This window comes from Zea mays, chromosome 4 (assembly GCF_902167145.1).
Source record: "Zea mays cultivar B73 chromosome 4, Zm-B73-REFERENCE-NAM-5.0, whole genome shotgun sequence".
NCBI classification, from domain to species: Eukaryota; Viridiplantae; Streptophyta; class Magnoliopsida; order Poales; family Poaceae; genus Zea; species Zea mays.
In genome coordinates, this window is record NC_050099.1 from 83,182,415 (window position 1) to 83,196,658 (window position 14,244).

A 14,244-nucleotide genomic window follows, 5' to 3' on the forward strand; every position below is an offset into this window, starting at 1 on the left:
CAGGTGCTCCAACCAGGCGCGAGCAGTGTCGGAGAGGAACAGGGGGAGGTTGCGGATGATGAGGTTGTCGTCGTCCGTTCCACCCAGTTGGCAGGCAAGGCGGTAGTCCGCGAGCCACAGTTCCGGTCTCGTTTCCCCCGAGTGCTTTGTGATAGTAGTCGGGGGTCGGAACCGGGTCGGGAATGGCGCCCGTCGGATGGCCCGACTGAAAGCCTGCGGACCGGGTGGCTCGGGCGAAGGACTCCGATCCTCCCCGCTGTCGTAGCGTCCCCCACGCCTGGGGTGGTAGCCTCGGCGCACCCTTTCGTCGAGGTGAGCCCGACGGTCGCGTCGATGGTGCTCGTTGCCGAGGTGGCCCGGGGCCGCAGGCGCGGTGTTGCGCGTGCGCCCGGTGTAGACCGAGGCTTCCCGCATGAATCGGGAAGTCGCGGCATGAGGTTCCGAGGGATGTCCTTGCCTCCGGGATGCAGTGCTCTCGGCCCGCCGGGCCGCAGCGCCTTCCAGGAGATTCTTGAGTTCTCCCTGGATTCGCCGACCCTCGGTGGTTGACGGCTCCGGCATCGCGCGGATGAGCATTGCTGCAGTTGCCAGGTTCTGACCGACCCCGCTGGATGCGGGCGGCGGCCTGATCCTGACGTCGTTGGCGACGCGGTGCTGGAGACCTTGGGGCAGATGACGTATTTCTCCGGCCAGGGGTTGGCCCACCCATGCCTGTCCGACGTCTCGACGGATCGGCTCAAGCGCTCCTGTTCCCTCGTTGAGCCTGGCCTGCGCCTCGCGGACTTGCTCGAGTTGTGGGTCGTAACCCCCCGCCGGAGCGGGGACCACAGCTAGCTCCCGTGGGATGTCGGCGCGAGGCACCGGCCTAGAGAGATCACCATCCTCCGGCATGCCAAGGTGGTTGCCTTCGGTGGGATCCCCTAGCTCGATGTGGAAACATTCGCGGCTTGGGCCGCAGCTCCCGTCGCCAAGGCTACGGCTTCCATCGGAATAGTCGGACAGACAGTAGTCACATGCGGTCATGAAGTCCCGCACGGCACTGGGGTTGCCAAGTCCGGAGAAATCCCAACCGATGCTGGGATCGTCATCTTCCTCGGACCCAGAGGGCCCGTAGGTCGAGACGTCCGTCAGTCGGTCCCAAGGCGACCGCATACAGAACCTCAGTGGAGTTGCACTCGCCTCAACGAGGGCGCCCGCCAAAACGAGGTCGTTTGGCGGGTTGAGGCCGAGTCGAAATGACGCAAGATGGGAGTTAGTCGTTACCTTTTGGTCGACGAGGAGCGACGTAGTCACATCGGGGACTGGTTGCGCCGTCATCTCTGGTTCGAGGGCGACGTCCTGCAGGCTTTCCGCGAGCGCGCCGGCGTCGTATTCTTGCTCAAGGTCAGCGTGCCGCGGGGGGACGGCGCTCGCCTCCGTCTCGAACGCAGGGTCGACGTCCGGCGTGCCTTCCGTCGGGGCGTCGGGGGCGTCGATCCGCTCGACGGCTGACGAAGCGCGGCCTCCCGCCTGGCCTTGACGGCTCCGCCTCCTCCTCCGTTGGCGGGGGAGAGAACGGAGCGAGCCCGAATATCGCTCTTCCACCACGCGGGGAAGACGTCGTCGATTCCACCGCCGGAGGGCGGGTTGTCGGCCGCCATTGTCGTAGTCGCGCGGCGGTGGAAGAAGTGTCATGTCGTAGCTGCCGTCGAAGGACATGAACTCGAGAGTCCCGAAACGAAGCACCGTCCCGGGCCGGAGAGGTTGCTGGAGACTGCCCATCTGGAGCTTGACGGGAAGCTGTTCGTCAGCACGCAGCAGGCCCCTACCTGGCGCGCCAACTGTCGGCGTTTCGAGACAGGGGGGTCCCTAAGCCGACGAGTGAGTGTGCTGCGTGCCCCAGCCCAGATGGGTCGAGCGCGTGGGCGAGCGCGGAGGGGGGAGAGGCGAGGCGGCCGGAGTCGAGCGTGAGAGAGGTGGAAGTCCCGCGGCCTTCGTGTTCGTCCCGCGCCCAGGTCGGGTGCGCTTGCAGTAGGGGGGTTACAAGCGTCCACGCGGGTGAGGGAAGCGAGCGGCCCCAAGAGAGCGCCTGTCCCGTCCTCGGTCCCGCGCGGCCAACCTTCTCTGAGAAGGCCCTGGTCCTTCCTTTTATAGTTGTAAGGAGAGGATCCAGGTGTACAATGGGGATGTAGCAGAGTGCTACGTGTCTAGCGGGGGGAGAGCTAGCGCCCTAGGTACATGCCGATGTGGCAGCCGGAGAGATCTGGGCATCCTGCTGGCGTGATGTCGTGGCTATCGGAGGTGCGGCGGAGCCTGATGGAGGGACAGCTGTTGGGGCGGTCGAGTCCCTGCTGACGTTGTCCTGCTTCCGTAAGAGAGCTGGGGGCCGCCGTCGTCATAGAGCTTGTGGAGCGCCATCATTGCCCCTCTGGCGGAGCTGGCCGGACGAGACGCCGGTCTTGTTCTCCGTGACCCGAGTCGATTCGGGGTAGGATGATGATGGCGCCTCCTGTTGACGTGGCGGTCTGTGCTCTAGGCAGGGCGACGTGGGGTTTCCTCCGAAGCCGAGGTTGAGTCTGCCTTCTGCTGCCGTGGCCGAGCCCGAGCCAGGGGGTCGGGCGAGGCGGAAGTCGTTCGGCCGAGGCCAGGGCGGAGTCCGAGCCCTGGGGTCGGGCGAGGCGGAGTTTCGTCGTCTTCCGGGCCTTAGCCCGAGTCCGAGCCCTGGGGTCGGGCGGAGCGGAGTTCGCCGTCTTCCGGGTCTTAGCCCGAGTCCGAGCCCTGGGGTCGGGCGGAGCGGAGTTCGCCGTCTTCCGGATCTTAGCCCGAGTCCGAGCCCTAGGGTCGGGCGGTGCGGAGTTCGCCGTCTTCCGGGTCTTAGCCCGAGTCCGAGCCCTAGGGTCGGGCGGAGCGGAGTTCGCCGTCTTCCGGGTCTTAGCCCGAGTCCGAGCCCTGGGGTCGGGCGGAGCGGAGTTCGCCGTCTTCCGGGTCTTAGCCCGAGTCCGAGCCCTGGGGTCGGGCGGAGCGGAGTTCGCCGTGGCGCCTTTGGCAAGGCCTGATTGCCTGTCAGACTCGCTCTGTCGAGTGGCACTGCAGTCGGAGTGGCGCAGGCGGCACTGTCCTTCTGTCAGACTGGCCAGTGGAGCGGTGGAGTGACGGCGGTCACCTCGGCTCTGCCGGGGGCGCGTGTCAGGATAGAGGTGTCAGGCCACCTTTGCGTTAAATGCCCCTGCAATTTGGTCAGTCGGTGCGGTGATTTAGTCAAGGTTGCTTCTGAGCGAAGCCAAGGCCTTGGGCGAGCCGGTGATGTGTCCGCCATAAAAAGGGGGCCTCGGGCGAGACGGAAGTCTCTCGAGGTCGGCTGCCTTTGGCCGAGGTTAGGCTCGGGTGAAGCGTGATCGAGTCACTCGTGTGGACTGATCCCTGACTTAATCGTGCCCATCAGGCCTTTGCAGCTTTATGCTGATGGGGGTTACCAGCTGAGAATTAGGCGTCTTGAGGGTACCCCTAATTATGGTCCCCGACAATATTATCACACAACGATTATATAAAAGCGAGTAATATATATATATATTAACGTAGATTATCATCGACTTTAATATCTTATAAATCTTTTACCAACAACCAGTATAAAATTAACCTCGAGATCCAGAGCGCATTCTCCTTGTTGGGGCGAAGGCAAAGACGCCACCCTTCGCTCGAGGCCTTTGCTGCAGTCGCTGGTCTGACAGAGACAAAACGGGCAGGGACACCCTTCGCTCGATTCGGCTCCAGACGAAGGCCTGCGACGGCGTCATCCCACAGTGCGGCCTCGTCCAGCTCAGAGGCCCACGTGCGATCCGGCCCATTGTAACGGGCCCTGCGTGGCCGCCGCGTGTTACGGGCCTAATTTGTAAAGGCATCCCTGTAATTACAGTCTGTAACCCTACTTTATGGGAATATTCTGGGGATAACCTAGGTAGCTGAGGGCACATGCGTCCTTAGCACAAGGCGCTGGGCGCTCATGTACCTATAAATACCCCCGCACAGTGCCCGTGAGAGGCTAGATTAACAGAGCTATTGTCATCTAGCGCGTAACCCTGTTGTCGTAACTGTTCACCTTTGTTGGCCCCCCTTGCGAGTGAGAGCAAGTCCTAACATTTGGCTCTCTGCTTGCCGATGAGAAAGGTAAAAGCGACATCATGGATTAGGGCGCGCCAGCCGCGGCTGGCGCGTCCCATCCACGGTGTCACTTTTATGGTGAGACGGAGGCAAACAGGATGATCTCCTCGTGCCTTTTATGGTGGTACAGGGTAATCTGGTGAAGGAGACCGAGATGAGAGATCGGAGTTGACGCCGACAACAAGGAGGAAAACGCTCGTCATGGTTGCTTGTGCAGATATGTTTGGTTGCGTATGCATTTGTTAGGCAAAATATGGAGAAGAAAATTAGATATTGGACAAAACGGGAGTAGAGAAGAGACATGCCGCGATGTCATCGATGGCGGCCTGCCCGCCTCTCCAAATTTCCAAACTAATGATGTGGCTGTTGCCTGTTGGCCCATATGCCGTCACGCAGCCGTGAAATTAACACCCCCATGCTCCTGGGCTGCGCAAGCCCATACATAATTGGGCAGGCCCGAATCCCGTCGGCGAGGCCCAAGTCAACAATTCCCCCACCGACCAGCTTGTCCCCGTCCCACCTGCCCGGCGTGCCCGAACAGCGCCTCACCGCGCCGCACGCCTGCGTCGGTCGCCGACCCCAGTCACCGGTCCACGCCCGCCTCCCCCTTTCTCCTCCGCCCTTTCTTGTGACCGCCGCCGCGGGCCCTAGCCCGCCGTTCCCTCTCCGGCGCCCCGCTCCCGCACCCGCACCGGATCAGTCCGGGCCGCGTGGTCGCCCCCACCTACCGCCTCGGGTCCACTCGCTCGCGGTTGCGTGTCCCGCGGGGTGGCCCCTCGGGCCTCGGCAGCTCCGGTTTCGAATGGGGCTCTCGTCGGCCGCCACTGGCGACGGGGTGCAGCTCTGCGTGTTCGACCTCCAGAGGGGGCAACAGGAGGGCCAGGAGCTCGACAAGATCCTCTACTTCTACCCCGCCGACTGCCCCATCCTGCTCCAGCTCTCTGTCATCGGCCTCTGCGAGGGGATCGTCACTTTCACTAGGTTGCCTTCGCTCTCACTCATTTTTATTGTGCAGTTGGTCGCAATTTGAAGGTCTTGATCTGCTCGTGCTCCTCGCCAACAACAGCAGCAGCATCTTCTGCGTTTAGGAAAAGAATTGCACCCAGCTTTCTAGAGGGCTACAACAGCATCTAAGCTTATAGCATCACTTCAGTATTTCAAATCCGTAGATTGCTCGAGTATGCAAGTTTGGGTGAATCGATTTTGTTGCATGTGATCCAGCTTAGGTTTTTTCAAGCAAGAACAATTCTGGACTTGATTAGTTTTTTTGGCAGCGGGCCAATGGCGTTGGTTCCTAAGTTCACCTGTATGACAGTGGCAGATCTAGAAACATCTAGCCTTTTAATAGTAATAACATTTGTAATTTTGTATAGTGGTTTATTTTCACATAGTGTTCACAGTTCACATATTCATGTAGATCTCTAGACAACTGCAAATACTAATGGATGATTACTCAGACTGACATGGGGGTTAACATCAGTAATTGGGGCCCTTCATAAGCAACATCTCTTTTGTGGTCACATTATGACTTCCGTTTGCTCTTTGATAGTGTATTCTCCCCAAATTGCCATCCAAGTATTTCCTGACTCTATACTTTTGATAATTCATTTATTGCCTAATATTGCTGGGTTCCACATCTTATTTCTCAATGTTAGTTATATGCAGAATATTTTCCCCAGAAGAGGATTGCGAGGTTATAGAATCAGAGAAACACTCCCATGTTTTTTACCAAGCCGAAACGGATATTTGGATGGTTCTGGTAATGGCTTTTCACTACTTCAATAACTTAAGAAGTAAAAAGGGCAAAGATAGCCCTGGTATCATACACCCCACACACCTAGCCCTTACAATATAGTCTTCTTGAAGTACTATGTCACTACTTAATACTATGTCAATTTATCTCCGGATAGCACTGAAACTTTGGTTCAGAAGTTCTACATGTATTTAATTTGTGTTGATTAGTTCTAGTTCACTGTTAATGTATGATGTTTTATTGCCAGCTTGTCAACGAGTATGCTTTTTGATAGCATTGCTCTTATTATCTCCATGTATAAATTGTTTACCTGATAGTTGATAGAGAGAACACTACTCCCTGTATATTGCATTGTCCTTTCATACAACAGTGTCAATGTGATTTAGGGCATGTTTGGTAGAGCTCCTGCTCTGGCTCCGGCTACTAGTCATGCTCCATCTGCTCCTCTGCTGAAGCAGAAGCAGTTTGGCTTCATTTTGGCCAAGTCGAATTCTCCTGAATCTTGAAAGATGGTTGTTCTGAAATTTTCTGTACTCTGTAATACCCTTTCCTGTTTGACCTAAGCTGTATAGAGTTATATGTCGATATTAGATCTTTTCCTTAATGTATTTTGGACAACTACATGTTTACAACATCTTCTGAAATAGCACGAGTCTCATTGTCGAGATTTGATCTTTCCTTAGGGAACTAGTACATCATTTCATGAGCTTGCTATTTCAAATTTACAGCATCTTTACAGTAATATAAATTTAATGTGCATTGTATTATACTAATACTGATGAATGTTAGGACTCAATTTGATATTGTAGGTTGTGGAAAAAAACAAGGAAAATGAATTGACTTGGCGTTGTGGTGCACTACAAGGGATTCTTAAAGAGGCTCATTCTCTCTTTGCAATGTTTCATGGACCAATCCGAACTTTGCTTCACAAACAACCCAGTGCAGAGCTTGCTCGTGGTCACCTCCGCACATTTCTTACAGATTATTTGAGCGGTGGGTCTAGTAAAATTTACTTGTGGTTGTCATGAACATGTTTGAACAAGTGCTGGAGACATGGATGACTTCCCGGTTTGAATAGGACTACATTATGGGTCAACATTGAGCCCTTAATTTTTTGCCTTGGTGATGGATGATGTCACAAGGGACATACAAGGGGATATTTCTTGGTGTATGTTTTGTTCGAACGATGTTGTGCTAGTTGATGAAAGTCAGACAAGAGTAAATATGAAACCAGAGTTGTGGTGGGAGACTCTGAAGTTCAAAGGTTTTAGACTCAATAGAACTAAAACCGAATATATGACATGTGATTTCGGCACTACTACACATAAGGAAGGAGATGTTAGTATGGAAGGTCAAGTAGTAACCAGAAAGGATACATTTCGGTATTTAGGATCCATGCTATAGAGAGACAGGGATATTGATGAAGATGTTAGCCATAGAATCAAATCAGGTGCATGAAGTGGCGTTAAGCATATGTTCTATGTGACAAGAGGGTACCATAGAAACTAAAAGGCGAGTTTTATAGGACGGTGATTAGGCATGTTATGTTATATGCAGAATGTTGGCCTACAAAAAGACACATATTCAATAGATAAGTGCTGTGAAAATACATATGTCCAAAGGAGACCTGTAGAAGCACCAATGTATTGTGGAATCCTAAGGTGTGTTAGTAATATGAAGAGAGGTAGGGGAAGACTGAAATCGACATGAGAGATGCAGTAAAAGGGAACTTGGAAGGATGAAATATACGTAAAAATTTGGCCTTGAAAGGAGTGCATTGAAAACAACTATCTATGTCTGAACCTTGACTTTGGTTTATATTGGGTTTCATCTATAGCTTACCTTGTTTGGGACTAAAAGGTTTTGTTGTTGTTGTCATAAACATGTTCATGTCGCTATTTTTGGCGACATGCAATGATGCTATTTGTAAATCTTTCAATAATATCATGGCATTTATATGTTTTGTTTTATGCTCTAGAACAGATTTTAATGTTGGAAAGAAGTTACAATTTCCAACCTACCGTGACAGCCTAAAGGAGAGGGGAACAGTCCAAATGCTTACGGTATCACGAGAAGTGGCACTTGACGTTCAGGTATGCTGCACTTCTTATGCTAATAGTTTTTTAAGAAAACAAACGAGTCTTTTCTTACTCTCCTAATTAATTAAAGTCATTTTCATGTTATCATCCTTATATGCAAGTTGATGTTACATCTTGTCCAGAGTTGTAAGGTTTGTTAAACTACTGTAAGACCGATCCTGATTTCCATACTAGCTGGTGCAGTACCAGCTGAAAATTTTTTTATTGAGTTTCTTCAATGGTGTGGTATCATGCTACTTTGCGAGGAATTGGATACCATGATGAGTTCATAACTTTGATTAACTCAGTGTAAATGAACTCCTTTCCTGAAACTGGTTGATTTGGACAAACATCTTATACTGTTCTTGTTTCCTGTTCCTTTCTTGTTTCCAAAGGAAAAACTACATTTTAGTCCTATCCATACTTCATAGTTTATCTAATATGGATTTGTATTACACAAGCCTTCTTGGCTGTTATGCTAACATGGGAAGGGTTTTTGTTGTCATATTCATTTTCTGCGCTGCATCAGTATTTGGAAAGAGTTGTTTTTGTTGCAGGGTTAGAGTTACTGCACAAAGATCTTTCTGAGAACCAATGAGTCGCCATTTTGCAAATTTCAAACTGGCCTCCTGCCATCTATCAGTAGTGTGTGTCATATTTGCAATATTATTTAGAATCATGCGATCGCAAGTTGCAATAGTTGCATAGATTTATTTTATTTATTCCAACTATTGAAGTATTAGTGTTTCAGTCACTCGCCACAGTACTTGGATCATGTCTTGGAAATGTTACCTGCCAATCACTTGTACTATTTGAAGACCTCTTGGTGTCAACGACACTGCCCCCGGTATTGTCTCCTCTAATCCCTAATTCAGTTGGAATTCCATTTGCTTTGGCACTCAGGTAGTTCACAAGCATGTGTTTCACTTGCCATAATGACTTAAGTTTGTTTTTCTGCAGGATGATACTTTAAACCTATATACATATGCTGTTCTGAGGTTAACTCCGCGTGCTTTATATTCCAATGCAAGTTCTTGGTCCTATTTGCGGAAAGGAACTTCTGTTAGTGCTGGCCAAACATCAAGTTCATCAAATGGAACAACTGCAGGAGAAAGGTACCGTAGTCGATCTCGTGATACTTCTCCAGGTGGACAAAATCAGATGAATCGTAATTTCAGGCCTCTCCTACGTGAGAAATTGTCAAAGGGAAAGGATGGCTTTGTTGCTGCTGATTTCACAGCTACAGAAGCTCGTTGTGCTGTACCCTCGACTCCAATACTTTGGTTCCAGCAGGCAGATGAGTGCATGCACCTATGCATTTATCAGCACAAAAGTCTCACTATCTTACTGCTGGTTCCTGCTTCCTCAGTGATAAATGGAGAAGAGGGCATTACTCATGTGAAGAAGGCGATGCTTGAAAATGTGAGTGATTCTATTCCATCTTTTTTCTGGATTTTCAGATGCGCTGCTGAGCTAAAATATACAGTTAAATGCAAAAAAAGATACTAACGCCCTATATCAAGGTTTTCAAGTCGATAAGTCGAGTCGAGTTGACTAGTCGTCGATTTGCCAATTTAGTGGCTGTTTTGCCTGTATAATGGCTTTATATAGACAATATAGCATTTATATATGAAGAAAGGGCATGTTTTACCTCATTTTGAAGCCTGAAATTGAACTAAACTGAAATAAACAGCAAGTCTTACCTCATTTGAAGCCTCAAACTGAACCAAATCAGCCACATAGTGATAAGTCATAAACTCATAAGTCATTACAGCCATATATAGACATATAGTTCAAATTGGAAATCAAATAGCAACAAAATATAGTTCAAACTTGAAAGGAAATAAGTTGCATTAGATAGCTAAGCTGCTGCTGTAGCTAGATAGATACTAGATACCCTAAATATCTCCCAAATCAAGATCATCCATTGCATTTTCTTCACCACCAGCACCAGCTTGAGTTGGACTGCTATCTGGGGATTCACCGAAGTCATCCACTTCTTCATCATCATTAGACATGTACTCTTCATCATCTTGTTAATTTCCTTCGTTGCCTTGCTCTTCCTCTTCCATAACTCCTCCTGTGTAGCAGCAGCTTGACAACGCCTTGAATAAACAGACTCATATCTGGCTCTTCTTGGGAAGTTGCGACCTTGAAGTGAACTAGAAGCACCGATTGCATCATCCACATGAGCCCATGCAAGATCATCCCCTTCTCTAACTGTTTCATTTTGATTGTCCACCCACTCATTGTCCCATTGGAAATCCTCTAAAATTAAAGGGTTACCAATATTTCCCTCCTCACGCAATCTTTGGAACCTAGCTGCCATCTTTCTATTGTATTGAATATAAACTAAATTGTTTAACCTTTGGTGCTCCAATCTGTTCCTTTTTTTTGGTATGAATCTATGTGTTAAATAATGAATCAGTGGTGGTGCCCTAGAATCAATTAAAACAAGATAACAAGGCGCTGCTTCAACCTTCTAACACTTGCATGAACAATTTTGCCACAAAGGATGCACTTCACCACATCTTTTTTGTTCCAATCCGGCCAATAACAATAGTTCCATGCTGGATCCTTCGATTTTGCCTTTCTCTTAGGATCTTTAGCTGGATCGTATGGCTGCTGGCTTCTTGATTCCCCTTGTGGTTGATCTGCAGCATCTTCCATCTCTTCTTGATGCATCAAGGCCTCCTGCAGATTGATGAGAGGGCGGGGGAGGGTGAGCAGAGGCCGGGCGAGCTTTCTGTGAGGGTGGGAGCGGGGGAGCAGGACTCACCAGAGGGGCGGCGCAGGTTGCTGTGAGGGCGGGAGAGGGGGAGCAGGACTCACCAGTCACCAGAGCTTAAGGGGCGGCCGACGGCGTGCAGAGGGGCGTGCAGAGGAGGGGCGGCCAGCGGCGTGCAGAGGAGGGGCGGCTGGAGGCGGCCAGAGGTGGGCGGCATGCAGAAGACTGGCTAGAGGCGGTTAGAGGTGTTGGGAGGTAGGGTTTATGTTGTATAATGGGCCTTGGGCTGTTTGGGCTGAACTGGGACACAAATCGGCCGACTTGCCAGACCAAGTCGACGACTAGTCGACTGAGAATTTCTAGTCGTTGCCAAGTCGCCCGACTTGCCAGAAAAGTCGAGCCGACCCCACCAGTCGAGATCCCAGGGCCGACCCGACGACTAGTCGCCGACTTGAAAACAGGGCCCTATATGGTTATGGTGTATTTTGATATGAAGAACATGGCTCTGAATGCATGCCCAATAATTTGATCATTATTTTTTGATGAAACAATCATTTGATCATTATTGCCAGGCATCACAGAAGATTGTCACTGTTGAGCAGAAATTGACACGAGGATGGGGAGGAGAAAATGCGTATCATGTTAGTGGATATCGTTATTTGCTTGTTGATCCGGAGAGAAGAGTATCAAGAGCCTCCCCACCTGGGAAAGTCACCACCCTAGCAAAGGTATGATTTTCTGTATTGAACTCTTTCAAGAAACATATATCATTCCAGTGCACTACAAATCGTAAGGATAATAATACGTTTTTTGTAGGCTATTAGTTCTTAGATGCATATTATTCAACATATTTTTCTAGCTTGTGTTGTCCTTTTCACTTGACTTGTCATCTATGCAACCGTGCAGGATTCTCTACTTGCCCTCAACATGCTAAGACAAGAAGTAGATCTAGAGAAGTCAAGATACAAGAGAGGCGACCCTTGTCATGATAAGGATTTCGAAGTATGTATCAGAACAAAAAACAATGCGTGGGTTATTGCTAAAATCAGTCAAGGAAGGGAGCTTTACATGGCTCTAGAGAAGGGTGGTGAAACGCTTCTATATGCATCCACAGCTGTAGAGAAATTCAGCAACAGGTAACTTAGCTTTTGCTTTGTGTTGGCTAGCTCCTGTTTCATGTTTGTGATATCCATTCATCATTAGCTTGAACAGTCTATAAATGTTTGAGAGCATTCAGATGTGATTGTTTCGGCGTGGATTCTTGATGAAGCATTATGCATCTCATGGATGCCTCTGAATTGTCTCAATGTAGTTACACAGGCTTTATTTTCATCATATAGAGCTCTTATTCATGTTTTTATCTTTCTCACAGGTACTGTGAGGGAGCATTCTCTACAGATTAGAAGCACCAGAGGGAGATCTTAGCTTTTCCATACATTACCTATTATGTACATCCTGTTTTTTTCCCAGCTGTATCGTTGCCCCCTATTGTTGAGAGACTCGGACCACTCTTTGCGAAGGGAATAAGGAGTTCGTATCAGTTGTACAGCTGCTCTGCTGTCGTGTGCTATCTGCAAAAGAATAGCCTAGTCTGGGAATAACGCAGAGCGGGATAGAGTTTGTTTGTTCACTTATGCCCTTCCTTAACGCAGAGCATTGTGCGTGTTTTCATTTTGCTGTAACAGCCGGCGATTTACCTGCAGACTGGGAAAGTAACTTAGCGTTTAATTTGGTATTCTGCATTTTGATGGTCTCATATCATATGGTTCGAGTTGACGGGTTCGTTCTGCCTCCGGAGAGGAGAGAGGCTAATGAGAACGGGACTAGAAAGGGTACACAAACGTCGTTTATGTTGAGAACTATGTTACCACGGATCACCAGATCCGCTCCCTTCCCTCCCGTCAGCAGTAGAGGCGTAAGAAGATGTAGAGAACCCGTCTCCTTTTCTATAAGCACGACAGAGGAAACACACGAGACACTGGATATAGGGTTGGGCCTCTGGCCTCTTTCTCATCTCTGTTCCATATGAGGGGTACATGTTCTATATATAGAGACGCGATAGCCCTCAGGGCTATATTCGGTATTTGCCCACATAACCCTTTATTAGGGTTTCTCAACACTCCCCTTGGGCGAATACCGCGACCAACACATGCCTCGTTAAAACTCCAAAAAAACCTAATGGGAAAAATATGGAGAAAGAGTGCATGGTGATACAAATTGCATTTGCACTTTGTTGCCTCGTTAAAAACCTCATGTGAGAAACTTCAAGAAAACTCACCAAGGGAAAAAGAGTACAACGGTTGTCATCGGGACAGATTTCGATCCTCTGGGATCTAGATTCTATTGAATTTTCTACAAAGACTAACTTTAGAAATGTGCTCCCCCTGATTCTTGCAAAACTGTATCAATATGGCAAAATATTTTCTTCTGGAAGTATATGCACATATAGATTTAGCAAACAGATTGCATATCCTTGCAAAGATTATTTCAGGAACTTCACCTCAACTCACTTCTAGGATACACGAGGTAAGTGCACGTATCAACATAAATAAGCCACTTCGACTAGTGGTGTTCGATCGACTAGATCTACATATTTGATAGAAACTTCCATAAAGGTTCACATATTGATCATCAAGCTGACGCCTTCAGGCATAGAATATGACATTTATTGTCTCACGATTGTGATCAATATAAGCATTCGCTCCCCCTGACGATGACATCCGTCAAAGTCGTTATCCCTCATAACTCAAGCATATTCTTCAAGATATATGTCTCATTGTTCATCTGGAATAACGAGAATGGATGAGGTTGGGTGCTATCATTTTCTATCTTACACCACAATTTATACATAGTTGTGCAAAGCAAATAACATGTCCTTCAATAGGACTTAGGGGATAATATAGTTGCAATAGTACATATTCTAAATATGACACATCGCTCCAGGCGTTCATCCATCGCAACTTCTATGATGGTGTAACAAAAGTCCATCAAAGATCGTAATCCATCAGGGATTTTTCATCGATCAGATACATCGTTATAGTCTGTCATTCTGGCACAATGGGGATATTTTTGCCAGTAACACCTAAACCTTATAGGTTTCTGCCATCGGGGCTTTAGAGGATACCGTAATTCCACATCAAGTGGAAAATACCATGAGTAAAACTCGTGGAATGCACATGTGCTTATTTGGTGAACTTCAAATCCTTTGGTACCTCATCTTATACCTTTTTGGGTCTGTATGGGTCTTTATCCCTTTATAGGGATTATCAAACTTTGGTGTTTAACACAGACTTTATTTCTTCTGGAAGGTTCCAGCTGGGAACTATAATCTCAACTATGAGATATTCTCTCTACACCGAGAGTGGTCATTCATCAGGAATGTATTATCCGGTATGAGATTTATATGTTGCATATTTATAATTCAAAGATATGAGTCCTCCTAGGATCTCATGACGGATCTTCAGAATCCTATTAACTGCATATTATAATTCATGCCATTTGCCAGATATATTACATAGTGGAACTGTGTTTATTCAACACATATGTGG

The 14,244-nt window shown here is 48.5% G+C and overlaps 1 protein-coding gene across 3 annotated transcripts; it reads left to right on the plus strand.

The window, feature by feature from the left end:
- Window positions 1-4,614: 4,614 nt before the first annotated feature.
- Window positions 4,615-12,438, plus strand: LOC100280223 (uncharacterized). 3 transcript variants are annotated; one of them, NM_001153153.1, is given in 10 exon segments: window positions 4,686-5,118; window positions 5,803-5,896; window positions 6,700-6,883; window positions 7,874-7,983; window positions 8,720-8,815; window positions 8,929-9,083; window positions 9,147-9,390; window positions 11,269-11,424; window positions 11,603-11,832; window positions 12,069-12,366. In NM_001153153.1, coding segments are annotated over 10 exon segments (1,479 nt in total). In that variant the 5' UTR covers window positions 4,686-4,939; the 3' UTR covers window positions 12,100-12,366.
- The last annotated feature ends 1,806 nt before the right edge of the window (window positions 12,439-14,244 follow it).

Coding starts and splice junctions, on each gene's coding strand:
- LOC100280223 (XM_008678922.3), top strand. CDS start 4,940: ATGGGGCTCTCGTCGGCCGCCACTGGCGACGGGGTGCAGCTCTGCGTG. Junction 5,119..5,802: donor GGGATCGTCACTTTCACTAG/GTTGCCTTCGCT, acceptor AGTTATATGCAG/AATATTTTCCCCAGAAGAGG. Junction 11,833..12,068: donor GTAGAGAAATTCAGCAACAG/GTAACTTAGCTT, acceptor TCTTTCTCACAG/GTACTGTGAGGGAGCATTCT.